The sequence below is a fragment of the Lotus japonicus genome, chromosome 1, assembly GCF_012489685.1.
Source record: "Lotus japonicus ecotype B-129 chromosome 1, LjGifu_v1.2".
NCBI lineage: Eukaryota > Viridiplantae > Streptophyta > Magnoliopsida > Fabales > Fabaceae > Lotus > Lotus japonicus.
The window spans coordinates 56391544-56405952 of record NC_080041.1 but is presented as its reverse complement, the minus strand read 5'-3'; the positions used below and the strand labels follow the sequence as shown (position 1 = coordinate 56405952).

The 14409-nt window shown below is 37.4% G+C and overlaps 2 protein-coding genes across 2 annotated transcripts; one reads left to right on the top strand and one right to left on the bottom strand.

Moving 5' to 3' along the window:
• Nucleotides 1-232: 232 nt before the first annotated feature.
• LOC130730651 (beta-glucuronosyltransferase GlcAT14A-like) lies at nt 233-3320 on the bottom strand. The gene is made up of 4 exons (XM_057582715.1): nt 2004-3320; nt 1826-1901; nt 1620-1735; nt 233-1113 (listed from the first exon to the last, which is right to left on the bottom strand). Exons 1-4 carry the CDS (start codon nt 2572-2574, stop codon nt 614-616), a joined length of 1263 nt encoding a protein of 420 aa, XP_057438698.1. The 5' UTR covers nt 2575-3320; the 3' UTR covers nt 233-613.
• Nucleotides 3321-11771: 8451 nt separating this feature from the next.
• Nucleotides 11772-12590, top strand: LOC130739495 (uncharacterized). Its single transcript, XM_057591805.1, has one exon. The coding sequence runs from the start codon at nt 11772-11774 to the stop codon at nt 12588-12590; it is 819 nt and encodes a 272-aa protein (XP_057447788.1).
• Nucleotides 12591-14409: the final 1819 nt, after the last annotated feature.

The following is a 14409-nucleotide window of genomic DNA, read 5'->3' as shown; positions in this document are numbered from 1 at the left end:
CCGTATATTATACCCCTTACAACCTAGGCACATGCTTCATATATGGTAGTTTTGTTTTCAAAATATTTAAATGAAAAAGAAAATAAATGCCCATTTGTGAGAGATCATCAAAGTACTGAAAATTCACTCACAATCTTACATTAGGCGTGGTCTAGCAGAAAATTCTGTATGATAGTAACAATTGTTATTAGCTATTTTATATTCTAGTATTCCCTTATCAGAGCAAAAACAATTTAAAACAAATAAACCCTAATGAATTGTTGATCATGATAAATAAACAATTTCTGGCTGATTGAGCCTATAGCTATTGATCCACATTTCTGTTGTCCACAGGAAGCGAAAAGATAATGATCCATCAAACATAAAGTAAGAACAATGATAAATAACCTATAAATTTCCGTAATCTTGATGGTGTGTAACCTCTTATGTGAAAAAGATCTACAAAAAGAAAGATGACTCTCATATCTCATGTCATCTTTGGTTCTTGATATAGAGGTAATATAGCTAAAGTGTGAATGAGGTGAAATCGCACTCCGACCTTAAATGTTATTTCCATTCAACTGGGATCTATGTGACTGTTAATTATCTATGTGACTGTTCCATCTCCAAGGTTCTACTTACACTGATCTTGACCAGATTGAGCCTTCAATGTTAGCTCAGCTACATGGCGCTGAAGCCTCTGTGCTCCCGGACCAGGTTTGAGTTTATAAATGTTCCCAACCTCGGTACACTTGGGTTTACCGGAACACCAGCCGCCAAGTGTGAACAGTCCATTTCTCCGGCGTAGGAGTTTTTTATCAATCAAATCCAAGGCTGGGTCATCTTGCTTAAATTTTCTAGCAAAGGCAGCACCACTTGCAATCATTTTTTCGGTGTCGTTGATGTTAAGCACGTGAGGGTGCTGTCTAGGAGGAGTGTCCCAGGAAATATAATGCATGTCGTTGTTGACAACCGTTTTTGCTAATTCTGGCACATTGCATGCAACAGTCTGAAAGTAGCCTTCAGGAGAAGAGAGGAAATTAGAGTAGTACATGAGAAGGGTCCTTGGTAGATTATCCCACCCCCAGACAACAAATTCAACAAATTCACGCGATAAAACCATCCATGCTGATCCTGCAACGCAGCAACAATCATTCAACAAAAGAAAAAGAAAAAGAAAATCTTTTTGGAAAACAAAGTACATAACTATAGATAGGGAAAACAATGGCAAGCAAGAAATAAGTTGTTTCGCTACTACAAGGGGCATTGTTATGACTTATGGCTTGAGATTGAGATTGATTGATCTTCACTCCTCTGTCCAAAAGATAAAAGAACGTTTATTCTTGTTCCAAAAGGAGAACACTTCACCAGATCATGCATGTTTTACTGATAGTAAGAACACAAGTTTCTGAAATTACACATGCATATATTGTAATTGTGCCTGAAAAAGCTATCTCCTAGGAGGTAATGAAACGAATCAGATAACTTATATCATAACCAAAATGTTATTATCTTTTGAAAAATAAAAAGAAGGGGATTATATATAACTACAACATACAGCTAGTTCGGTTAAACTTAAGGAAGTGATCAATCAATCAATTATTGTAAGAACAAAGAGGTGTTTGAAGGGGGAAACCAACCAGTGAATAGTTTAAATGCGGTTGGCAGAGTTCTCTTAGGATTGACCCAAAATACATCAGACTTGGTTGACATGTAAAGCCCCGGGTCTATAATTAAAGGCATTGCTCGTTTATCCCTGCACAGTATGGTTCAGTTCATCATTATGCATAAGTTCAGGTTTCATATGTAGCTTTTCATTTCAGGGAGGAGAGAAGAAAAAACTTACAGCTTCCATCCTAACCGACTTGTGTGCTCAATGAAGTTAAGGCCTCTATCTAAATTCGTAAAAGTATATAGCAGATCTGCACAATTATAATCCATATTAGTTTAACAATTATAGTTGCAACCTTGTATCAGAACAAAATACCAATAGAAACAATGATCATCTAAGATAACAAACTAACCATCCTGAGTGACAAGAGGATAGTCTGAAGCACTAAGATTAATAAACCAGTCCCAGTCTTTACTTCTCTTGAGCAGAATGGCACAAGCATGAAGGGTATTAGCAACCATCGTCGGTCCTCTATAAGTTACCATATTAGCCTTCGTAATTACAAAAACATTTCCAACCTCTGAGAAGACATGCTGTTTCTCAACTCTTGCAGCAAGCTCCAACCTTTCCTCTAGCGGCGATTCAAGGTCCAAATGAACAACATAATGGTTTAGCGGATGGTAAAGTGCGAGAAGAGTTCTCCAAAGCTTATCCAAATCGCCTTTGGAGCCGGCGATCAAATATGCGAAACGCGGAATTGCAGGCTTAGAAGGAGCAGGAGCAGGAGAAATCTTCCGCTCTACAAATGCCTGGGAAGTTTGGTTTGGTTGCGAATGAGACGGGAGAAAGAAGAATAGCGAATTGATTGAGTGAATTGAAGATACAAGGCCCATGTTGAAGGATGTGGCTAGAAAGAGAATGCAAAAAGCAGATGTCATGATGATAGGAAAGATCCATTTTTTCTCCATGTTTAAGAACCCCATCACTGAGAACTATCATGGATACTCACAAACCTATCCAATTGTCACATTCTAGATTCCATGAAACATTTGAAACATGAATCACCACCAAAGCAGCTGCTAAATAAACCTAAATAACATCCTCTTCATATACAATCAACAATCTCTGCCTTTGAACAGTGTCTGCTGAATCCACATCAAACATTAAATTACAGAAATTTGCAGTTCTCTTCTGGGGTGAGATTAATTGTTCAACAAACAAAGCAATCACAGGTTTCTTAATCAAACAGGTCAATTAAGAAACCTATAATTAAATTACGAAAAAAATATGTACAAGGAAACAAGACAAATTTGAGCATGAAAAAAATCGACAAAACTTGCCAGTGAATATTAACGTATTAATTAATTAAGAAATAACAGATTTTGCTCTTGGCATTGAAGAACTAAAAATTGAAACGGAGAAAACGAATTATGTAACGAAACGGAAAGCTTGAAAAATAACGATCTAGAAAACCAAACGTTGAATTGGGATAAAATAAAGATAGGTTTAAGCTCAAACAATGGTCAATAAATTTCAGTTATAACGATTGTTTGGGAAATACTGTGCTGTAACGCGTGAAAAGAATATGATCATAAATTGAAACGGCAGAAACACAAAAGAAATTGAAAAGAAAGGGAAGTGCATGTGAGAGTTAAGGTAAAGTAAAGAAAATGCATGAAGTGATGATGACAAGAACAATTAATCTGTTAGGTTAATTGTCATAATCTAGATCAGAGTGATGTGAACACTTAGAGAGAGATAAAGACGAGAGACAAACCTGTGTTTGTGATGAAGAACGTGTCCACGTTTAAGAAAACAGAGAAGAAGCAGAGCACATAAAAAGTACTAAAATTCAGAGGGAGATGTAAACGAAAAGAGTTTCTTTTGTTGTTGTACGTGTCACACAAAGTGGTGCTATTTATAGAACCGGTTAAAAACCGGTAAAACCGGCCAAAACCGGTTCGGTCTTACGCTCAGAAAAACAGAACAAGTGGAAGAGACTGACTGTTATGTTGCCTGGCTGCGCAACATACTGGTGGGTGTAGTGGTGTTAGGGTTGCTTAATTTGAAATTAATATGAGAACTGGAAACCGGTATCTGCCAGTTAATTGTATTGGAAATTGAATTAAATAGTCCAGCAAATAGAACAGTGAATATCCAATTCTTCCCTTTTATAACCAAAGGATTAATTCTTTCCTTTTCTACAAATATTTGATTCTTTCCTTTTCTTTTAACAAATTTCCAATTCTTTGTTGCATCGTGTGTAACTATTCTTTTAAGGAAAAAGTTGGAAGAACTCTCAGATTTATTCCTCACACAATACACTCTAGGGAGGGATGAAAACCTTACTAAACATCCAATGAAGAAATAAAAACCACTTAAGTTGCTAAGCCTGCACATATTTATATATTAAAATGGGAAAACTAATAATCCCATCCCTTTACTTAACATCTCATCCCTTTTTTTAATGACAAAATTACCCTTAACAAAAAAATGAAAAATAATTTTAAAATATACATCCCATCCTCTTCTTCATCTTCCTCACCACTTTTCCCTTCATCTCACTTTTACCCCTCATCTCACCCAAATCCCTAAACTATTGTTGAGGATAATTTGTGTTTCATGACCTTTTGAAGGAAGTGGGTTAGATCAAGTGAAGAAAGACAAGTTTAAGAAGGTAAGAAATCTTGCTAGTTTAGAAAGGAAAACAACTTCATTTTTCATCTGGTTTGCACCGCAATTACAAGTGCGGTAGTTGGATAATTTGTGTTCTTTTGTTTTTGTTACTACCGCATATAAAATTGCGGTACATACTATAGTTTAAAAATGTAGTAGTATAATTTTTTTGTTTTATACTACTGTAGTTAAATATGCAAAAATTTAAAATATTTTTGTTGTAACCGTAGTTTAAAATACGGTAGTTAAATTTTTTGTTTTATACTACCGTAGTTAAAAATGCGTAAGTTTGAAATGTTTTTGTTGGAGCCGCAGTTTAAAATGCGGTAGTATAGTTTTTTTGTTTTATACTACCGTAGTTAAAAATGCAGACTGAGGAATTTTTTTTTGTTGGCACCGCAGTTTTGATTATGGTAGTATAAAGTGGGAAGTTGCTGAGTGAGGGAAAGGGGAGGGAGAGGAGATCGCGTGAGAGAGAGAGAGGGGATGGGGAGTTGTGACTTGTGAGTTCTTTTTTTTATAATTATTTTGTTTTTTTATGAATGGGTAGTATGGTAAATGTGCTATAAGGGGATGAGAGGTTTAGGGCCTGTTTGGTTTGAGAAAACATTTTCTGTTTTCATTTTCTATTTTTATTTTTTGAAAATAGTTTTCATTTTCTAAATTTCCAAATTTTGAAATCATGTTTGGTTTGATTTCCTATTTTCTATTTCTAAAATTGGTTTAACCATTTTTAATAAATATCATTTTAAATAATGTAAAATCAATTTTTAAATAATACATAATATTGTTAATATATCTATACGATATTAATTTAAAAAACAAATATAACTATAAATTAATATCTATACGATATTAATTTATTTTATAATGCAAGTCTTATTATATTTACTCAAATGGTTTTTTTACAAACATATCCATACAAATATATATCTTATTATATACAATTAAATTATTATATATTTATGCTTTACAATTCCGATTGTTTACGACTTTATTGTGAATATCATATACAAAAATAATATATATATATATATCTTATATATAAACATGTTAAAAATCCTCATGCTTTTATTTATACTGTTGATGCTTAGAAAATTTCGATGGTCCCATGATTTGCTTTTTCTTTTTCACTGTTGCACGTTTCTTTGTGCATAAAAAATTATAAAATTGCACGGCTATGTATGCTCCATAGAGTTGAACCCGCGACGAGAGTGTAGTTAGAATGAAAAAACAACAGCTTTAGCTAAAAGTTTAATTATTTACCCTTATGCCACCGCGTTTTCAAATCAAGAAAATGGAGAAAACGATGATTTTTTATTTTCACAATCCAGCCCATTTTAGAAAATATTTTCTTTGAAAATGTTTTCAAAAATCAAACTAAACATGTTTTCTACATTATTTTCTGTTTTCTTTGAAAATGAAAATAGAAAATGGGCAAACCAAACAGGCCCTTAGTAAAAGAGGTGGTCTAAATAGTTTCTTCCTTATACTTGGCTTGTTTGAAAGAGCTTTTACTTTTTGAACTATTTTATGACATAAAAAACCTAAAATAGGAGGCATTTGGTTAAACTTTTAAACATATTTCTCAATTAGCAATAATTTTTTTTAAGTTTCATTCAATAAATGTCTAATAAAAATCAGCTAATACAAAAGTTACTTATGATATAAGTTCTCATTTGATGTCCCTGAATGATAGCTCAAGGAAAAACTGATAAGGGGCAACGTTTAACATATAATCAACAAAGTTATCATTGACTAATTAAATGATATATTGGAAAAAATTAAAAGGGGAAGAAATCATTATGTTAATAATTTTTTTCTCTTTTGGGGTGATACTCAATTTGTTCTTAATGTAGTCTCGTCCTTGCTGATAAGTATCCTTAACTATCAAATATAAAACTAATTCTCTATATATGATTAAAATGTCAAATATTAAAATAAATTGGTTAAATATCATTGAAAAATAATAAATGAGAAATAAACTTAAAATATTTACGTGACACTTTAAACTATAAATTTAAATACGATATACAAATTCTTATGTATTACATTAATATAATAATTTAAAATTTATTAATAATAATTTTAGAATAATAAATAATAATAATTACTTTTTATTATTTTATTAATTTATATATATGTTGTAAAATATATATAATATTTCTTTCTTAAAAGAATATGTGTTGTGAAATATTAAATTTAATGATAAAATTAGAAAACATTACTAGATAAAAAATGCATATGACCAAGTTACAATGATTTAAATCAATATTATTTTTTACTATAAATATGTTACATTTATTATAAATATTTAATACTAAAGTTATAGTATCTCATAATGTTAATCAATAATAGAAAGGAGATAGAGTTAGAGAGATGAAGTATGAATCCTTGGCGTTCTCTCCTTCTAGAGAAGGCGGCCCAAAGCCCCCGGTTGGTGGCACCCAACCGTAACGCACATCATTTAAAAACATGCTCATGAGAGGGGCTCTAGCTCCTCCTCCTCATAAGTACGAGGACCTGATTGACAAGGGAACGATGAAGGTGGTTTACGTCAACGACAATCTGCTGCTTCCCAAAATAGTGGTGGAGCGTAGTGTGATTGACAGTATGTGTTACCTGTGGAAGAAAGCTCTTGTTATTGCGCTCTTGGGGAAAATGATGGGATACAAACTGACGAAGGCGAAGCTGTCAAGCTTATGGAGGCTATCTGGGGAGTTCGATCTCATGGATGTGGACAATGGTTTCTACATGATAAAGTTTGACTGAGATAAAGATAGGGACAAGGTCATGGGGGGAGGCTCATGGATGATCTTTGACCACTACCTGGCAGTGGCTACTTGGAGCCCGAAATTCATTTCCCCGACAGCGTGTGTGAAGAAAACACTAGCATGGATCCGGATCCCAGTGTTGAACGTAACGTTCTATAATGAAAGCTATTTGATGTCAGCAGCAAGGGCAATAGGGAAACCTGTTAAACTGGATAAGAGCACGCTCATAGCAGACAAAGGAAGGTTTGCAAGGATTTGTGTTGAGCTTGATCTTGATAAACCAGTGGTGGGTAAGATTTTCCTAGAGGATTACTGGTATAAGATTGAGTATGAAGGTCTTCATGTGATTTGCACCAAGTGCGGCTGCTACGGGCACAGATCCAGAGAGTGTCAAGTCCAGGTGTCGCCGACTCCAAATAGCAATGCGTCGCCGGTGGCGGGAGGCTCAGAGGTGGCACAAGGAGAGCCTAGGGAAACAGAGGTGAAAGTGGGTTCCACAAAGGATCTCATGATGGAAGGGCAATTACCTAAAGCGGACGTTACAGAAGATAGTATTTTTGGAGGGGGAATTATTATTGAAGCTATTAGGTGGAGAAACAAGAAGTAAAATCTAATAATGATGGAGAGCAGGACCCAATTGGTTAATAGATGACCGTTGTGAAAAGGAGGAGGAATAGAAAAAAGCAATGGGAAACACGCAAAAATGAGCAGGTGAAGGTCGGTAGCACGAGAAAAAGAAAACAACTGACAAATCTAATAGCATTGAAGGCGCTGTCAAAGCAAAAGATTATGTGCAGATGGGTAACAGAATGCAAGGAGGAAATCATGGAAGACGTCAAAGTATTAATAGGGTGCTGAATTTGAGGAAACCCCAAGGGAAGGAAACCGTTATTTCTCCCGCAAATAATGTCTTTCAATTCGGCACCTCTAGTGGGCCCTCTAATCATTTGGTAACGCACAACAAAAAATGGCGGTACAGAGTGGAGGAGTAGGATTGTGGAGACAATGGATGGGTTTCATGGCCCACCTTTTATAGTGGCTCATCAAGACGTGTTTAATGACGTCATGAAGCATTCAAGAAGGACGAGTAACGACAAGGAGCCAGGGGAGGTTACCGAGTCAAAGGATGGGAGAGACATTATTTTATTTGAAAATAATGATTAGTCAAATTATGGTTGATGGGCCCTAGGGGAATCTCCCCACTTAAAATATTAGTGCTTTAATGATTGGTTTTGAAGATTTCAAAATTGTTTCTTGGAATATTAGAGGTGCTACGAATGACCTTGGGAAGCTTGCTATCAAAGATATTATTCGTAGCAGGAAACCTGATGTTGTAGTTCTTTTGGAAACTAAATGTCAATACAATAGTGCTAGCAGATTTTGGAGCTCTTTAGATTTTTCTCCCGTCTTCATTGAAGAAGCCAGAGGCTTTAAAGGAGGAATTTGGGTGCTTTCTAACAGGAGATCTAATGCATCATTTCGCCTGGTTGAGGCTCATCAGCAGGTTGTCACTTTCGAGGTTTGCAAAGTGAACCTCTCCTGGGTGTGCAGTGTCATGTATGCTTCCCCGATTCCGGCTCAGAGGGTGTCTTTGTGGCACCATATTCTTGTGCGTAGGAACCAGATCGTCCTACCTTGGCTACTCATGGGGGATTTCTGTGAAATTCTCTTTCCTTCAGAAGTTCAGGGAGGAGACTTTCTTCCTAATAGAGCGGATCTTTTTGCTTCTGTTCTTGATAGCTGCAATCTTATTGACCTGGGATCGGTGGGGTGAAAATTCACTTGGTTTAGGAAAGTAAATAATAGGTTCATCTTTTCAAAGCGTCTGGATAAAGATGTTGATTGGTGTGTGGCGTTCCAAGATGCTTATGTTGAGGTGTTAAATAAAGTTCGCTCGGATCATAGTCCTTTTCTTCTCCACTGCGGAAGCATACATGATCATTCTCATGATCGTCCCTTCTGTTTTCTTGCTGCCTGGGCGGAGCACTCCCAGTTTGAAACCTTGATGGAGAACTCCTGGCGACCGACAGAGGAAAATATTCAAATTAAGCTTAACCGGGTCAGAGAAGCCTCTGTGGTGTTTAACAAGGCGGTCTTTGGCAATATCTTCAGGAGGAAAAGACATGTAAAGGCTCGTCTCAGGGGGGTTCAGAGGGATCTTGATTCATTGGTCACTTAGGATCTTGTTCACTTCGAATCTGAGAGCATCTCCAATGGTAGTATCTAATGTTAAATACATACTCATATGAGTATCTATTACCATTGGAGTACATATTCAATTCCAACATGGCAAAGATGAGTATGTGGGAATAGATACTCTACACTAGACTTGAAAAATGAGTTTGTATTTATTACAAGCACTTACAATTAATTAAAATTGAGATAAATAATAAAATATACAAATGTGTCGTTGATGGTGGGATCCACTATAGAAACTTTTAAGAGTTGTTAGGTTGGAGTAAAAAGTTAGTAAAGTGGTGTAGATGATGTGGCATTGTGGGGAATTGTAAAAAATGAAGTGTAGATATTTTAGTGAGTATGATGAATGTAGATGCTCTAACTTACAAAAATAGTACACGAGCATTCTCAAGCAGAAGGAGCTTCTGTGGTACTAGAATGTGAGAGAAAAAAGGGTGCGGTTTGGAGATCGGAATAAAACCTATTTCCATACTCAAACAGTTATTAGATGCAAGCGAAATCATATCAATCAACTAAAGCTCGAAGATGGCATCTGGTGCTTTGATGAGGAGGTTCTCAAGCAGGAAGTCCAGGGCTTCTTTGCGAATAATCTTTTTGCGGTTGTAATGCCGAGTCAGAATTCAAGTCTTATCCATGACCGTTTTCCTAGTTTTTCAGAGGAGGCGAAGTTTCCTTGATCCAACCAATCATGAAGGAGGAGGTCAAGGGGGTATTGATGGGGATGAAGTATTATACTGCTTCGGGCCCGGATGGCTTCCAACCACTCTTCTATAACAAGTCCTAGAATCTTGTTAGCGACTTCTTATGGAAGTTTGTTAGAGAGGCTTTCCAGGGTGGGGTGATTAAGGAAGAGGTGATGGATATCGTGATGGTCCTCATTCCAAAGGTGGATCATCTGACTGTTGTCAAGGAGTTCCGCCCCATAAGCTTGTGTAACATCACCTACAAGTTCATCACTAAGGTGCTGGTTAATAGGCTTTGGCCGTTTCTTATTAATTTTATTCGCCCTATGCAAAGCAGTTTTATCCCTAGGCGAGGTACCACAGATAATGCTTTCCCGGTGCAAGAGATTATTCACCACATGTACTACTCCTCTTCCAAGAGAGGTAACTTAGCCTTCAAAATTGACTTGGAGAAGGCTTACGACAGCGTCTCTTGGGATTTTCTTAAGAAAACTTTGGAGTTATATGGTTTCCCAGATCAAACCATTCATCTCATCATGCCATGTGTTACGTCGTCTCATATCTCCATTCTTTGGAATGGATCCCGACTGCCTAAGTTTAAACCTGGGAGAGGTCTCAGGCAAGGGGACCCGTTATCGCCATACCTATTTGTTCTCTACATGGAGCGGCTCTCAGTCTCCATTCAAAACCATGTTAATGAAGGTGCATGGAAACCGATTAGGATTTCCAAAGATGGACCCCCAATCTCCCATTTGTTTTGTGCAGATTATGTGCTCTTGTTCTATCAGGCTTCTTTATCCCAGGTAAATCTCCTAGCTTCCACCATGTAGTCTTTCTATGGTAGCTCTGGCCTCAAGATCAATCTTAACAAAACGAAAGCAATCACCTCCAAGGGGGTTAGTACGACAGTTAAGGAGGAGATCGCTAGCATTTCTCCAATCCCCTTTGTCAGAGATTTGGGCAAGTACCTGGGCTTCCCACTCAAAGGGGGAAGGGTGCATCAGATAAGTTTCGATCATCTTATTGAGAGCATCCAGCGGAAACTTGGCACTTGGAGAAGAAACATGCTAAACTTAGCGGGAAGATTTTGTCTAGCAAAATCAGTGATCGCCTCCATTCCGACTTATTCTATGCATGTGTTTTATCTTCCTCGTTCAGTTACTAATCGTATTAATAAAATTATGCGATCTTTCATTTGGGATAACAATGGTGGTTCGAGAGGGTGGCACCTTGTTGGATGGGACAAGATCACAAAAATTAAGGAGTTTGGAGGGCTAGCGGTGCGAGATACAAATTTGGCTAATAAAGCTCTTCTTGGCAAAGCAATTTGGAGTATCATCCATAAACCTCAAAACCTTTGGGTTCAGGTCATGAGACATAAATACATGGGTGTTTCTTCTATTTTGCAGGTGCAGGTTAAGGGTTCGAACTCTCCGGTTTGGAGGGGGATCCTTAAAGCACGTGATCAGCTTCGTCCGGGGTTCAAATTCTGGTTAGGCAACGAAGATACTTCTCTTTGGCATGATGATTGCAGCGGAGGAGAGGTTGTTGCTAATATAATCCCTTACGTGGATATCCATGATATAAACGTGCCTTTGCGGGATGTGATATCAGGAGGAGCGTGGAACCTAGGTAGCTTTCCATAAAAAATATGCATAAAAGTGAACATATAATTGAAAATATGTCATCCACTATGTAGGATTAAACTTTTTTCTTCTTCTTATTTTAGAGGTAATGAACATATATTACCACATTCTTTATTCTTGGCTCATTACCTCTAAAATAAGAAGAAGAAAAAAGGTAATTACACAAGATCGTTTGCTGGGCCTCCTGGTGAAATTCAACACTATGGAATCCCTCTGCTTTATTGGAAACTTATACTGTCCAAATGATAGCGCTGAAAGGGAGGCTTTCTTTCTAAGGGTGGAGGAATTTTTAGCTTCTCTGAACTGTTCTTTTGTCCTGGGTGGTGACTTCAATAGCACCCTTAACTCAGGAGAGCGGAGAGGTATGCAAGACATTATTGACCCGGCTTTTCAGAACTTTGTGATGGGACTGAATTTGGCTGATCTACCTCTATCCAATACTGATTTCACTTGGTATAGCTCACGGAATGGGGGCATTTGGTGTCGGCTAGACCGTTGGCTGATTTCGAAAGATTCCATGGTCTTCTTCGAAGGGGTTTCACAGGCTGCAGAGATTTGGGGCTTTTCTGATCACAGGCCTGTCCTTCTTTCCCTGGGTACCTCCGACTTCGGTCCTAAACCGTTTCGTTTCTACAACAGCTGGTTGTTAGATAAGGAATTTCAGGAGCTCATAGCTGAATGGTGGAACTCTACCCTGGTTAATGGGTGGGCTGGTTTTGTTCTACAACAAAAATTGAAATCTTTGAGGTCGTCCATTAGAAATTGGCCAGGGTATTATGCGGCAGGCTCTAGCACAAAGATTAAAAATCTTGAAGCTGATCTCCAGATTGTGATGGAAGATTTGGAGTCTGGCAATGTTACTGTTGACATCAGAACCAAACAGTTAGAGATTTTGGGTGGGTTGTGGAAGGAGTACAAAATTGAAGAAGCAAACTGGCGTCAAAAGTCAAGAGTGAAATGGTTTAAGGAGGGGGAAAAATTCTTCTTTCTTCCATTCTATCAGTCGTATAAGACAAGCTAGGCAAAACATATGCAAATTAGTGGTGGGGGGGTGAAACAACTGAAGATCCTGCTCAAATTAAATTGGCCATTGTTAATCATTTTAGGAACTTCTTTAACAGAGAGGATAAAGAGAGGCCCAAGATTAGGTGTGCTAATCTTCCAAAACTCAGCAATGTGGACAAAGGATCTTTGGAAGCTCCATTTTTAGAAACTGAGATTTAGGACGTTATCCGCTCTAGCGATGGAAATCGTGCTCCGGGCCCCGACGGTTTCAACCTAAATTTCTTTAAGAAGTTCTGGCCACTTGTTAAGGGGGATGTCTTAAGGTTTTTGCTGAATTCCATGCATCGGATAAGCTTGTTAAGGGACTCAACGCAGGGGCGGAAAATTGCAGATTGTATTTTGATTGCTAATGAGGCAGTGGATGTTCTAAACAAGAGCACTGATGGTGGTTTTTTATTAAAATTGGATTTCGCCAAAGCCTACGACAATATAGAATGGGACTATCTTCTAGACATGCTTCATCAATTGAATTTTGGGGTCAAATGGATCGAATGGATAAGGAGTTGCATATCCTCGGCCTTTTTAGCCATTCTAGTAAACGGATCTCCGACTGATTTTTTTGACATTCACAAAGGCCTCCGACAAGGTGATCCGCTCTCGCCTTTCTTATTTATTTTGTGTGTCAATGGGTTCTCAGTCATGTTGAATCAACTCCTTGGGGATGGTTATTTCACTGGAATTCGATTTGGAGGGGCATTTGCTCTGAATCATCTACAGTTTGCAGATGACACGCTACTCTTCTGTGAAAATAGTGAGGAGCATGTAAGACCCAAGTTTTTCAGTTTATGTCAAGTGAATAAAATCCTATTCACGATTAGGGTTGAAGTATCGTGAAGGGAAACCTGAACAAGAGTTTACCAAATGAAATAGATTTATGAAGGAGAAAGTTCAGGAAAAGTCTAAGGATTGCATCAAAATCGATAAAAGTTATAGCACGATAGATATACGCTTAGACCTAGGGCGAAAACCCTAGTAAATAGCTAGTTTACACTTAAAGTCGCGATGGAAGCTAATTCCAAAAATCTTCAGAGAAATGTTAGAACTTCTCTTAATCCATATATAACAAGCGTTTCAAGGCGAAACCCTAGGATCTACGAACGTCCGATTCCAATCCTCAGAAGTTTGCCGAAACTAAAACCCTGATAGTTCAAGAACCCTAGAATCAACCGACGATGAGGACTTTTTCTATTCGGAGCTTCCAATGAAGATTCCACACGCGTACACCCATTTCTCTTGATGATTTCAACCTTTCTTCAGAAGGAAGTTTTCTCTTCCGACATTCGATGCAAAAAGTAACTTATCGGGTAAAATAGTTTTACACCGACTTTGCATTAGTCGCCTAAAATACAAGGAAACCTCTTTTTAGTTTTGGAATTCTTTCGCCAAAACATATCTTAGAATTCACGGAGAATGAAGCCGGAAAAATCGGAATCGCGAAACTTTCATTTTCCCGCGTTTTTCCATCCTCTATATATAGCATGAAAATGAGAAAAAATCACAAAACTCACCCATTTTCATCCAAGAAGGCCGCGAGCTTCACAAGGGAGGAGGAGAAGAGATTTTCTTCATTTCTTGCTTGATCGTTGATTAAACAGTTGCTACTTCAAGGTATCGAGGTATAGTCGCTAATCCTTACCTCTGATCGTCTTTTCCGTAGCTTTTCACTATGTCTTTCTGTGCTCATAGTTTTGAGGTTTTTGCAAAACTATCCTGAATACTTCATTTTTCTATCTAAACATCTTCCCTACGTTCTCCTTAGTATGTTTAGCGAATAA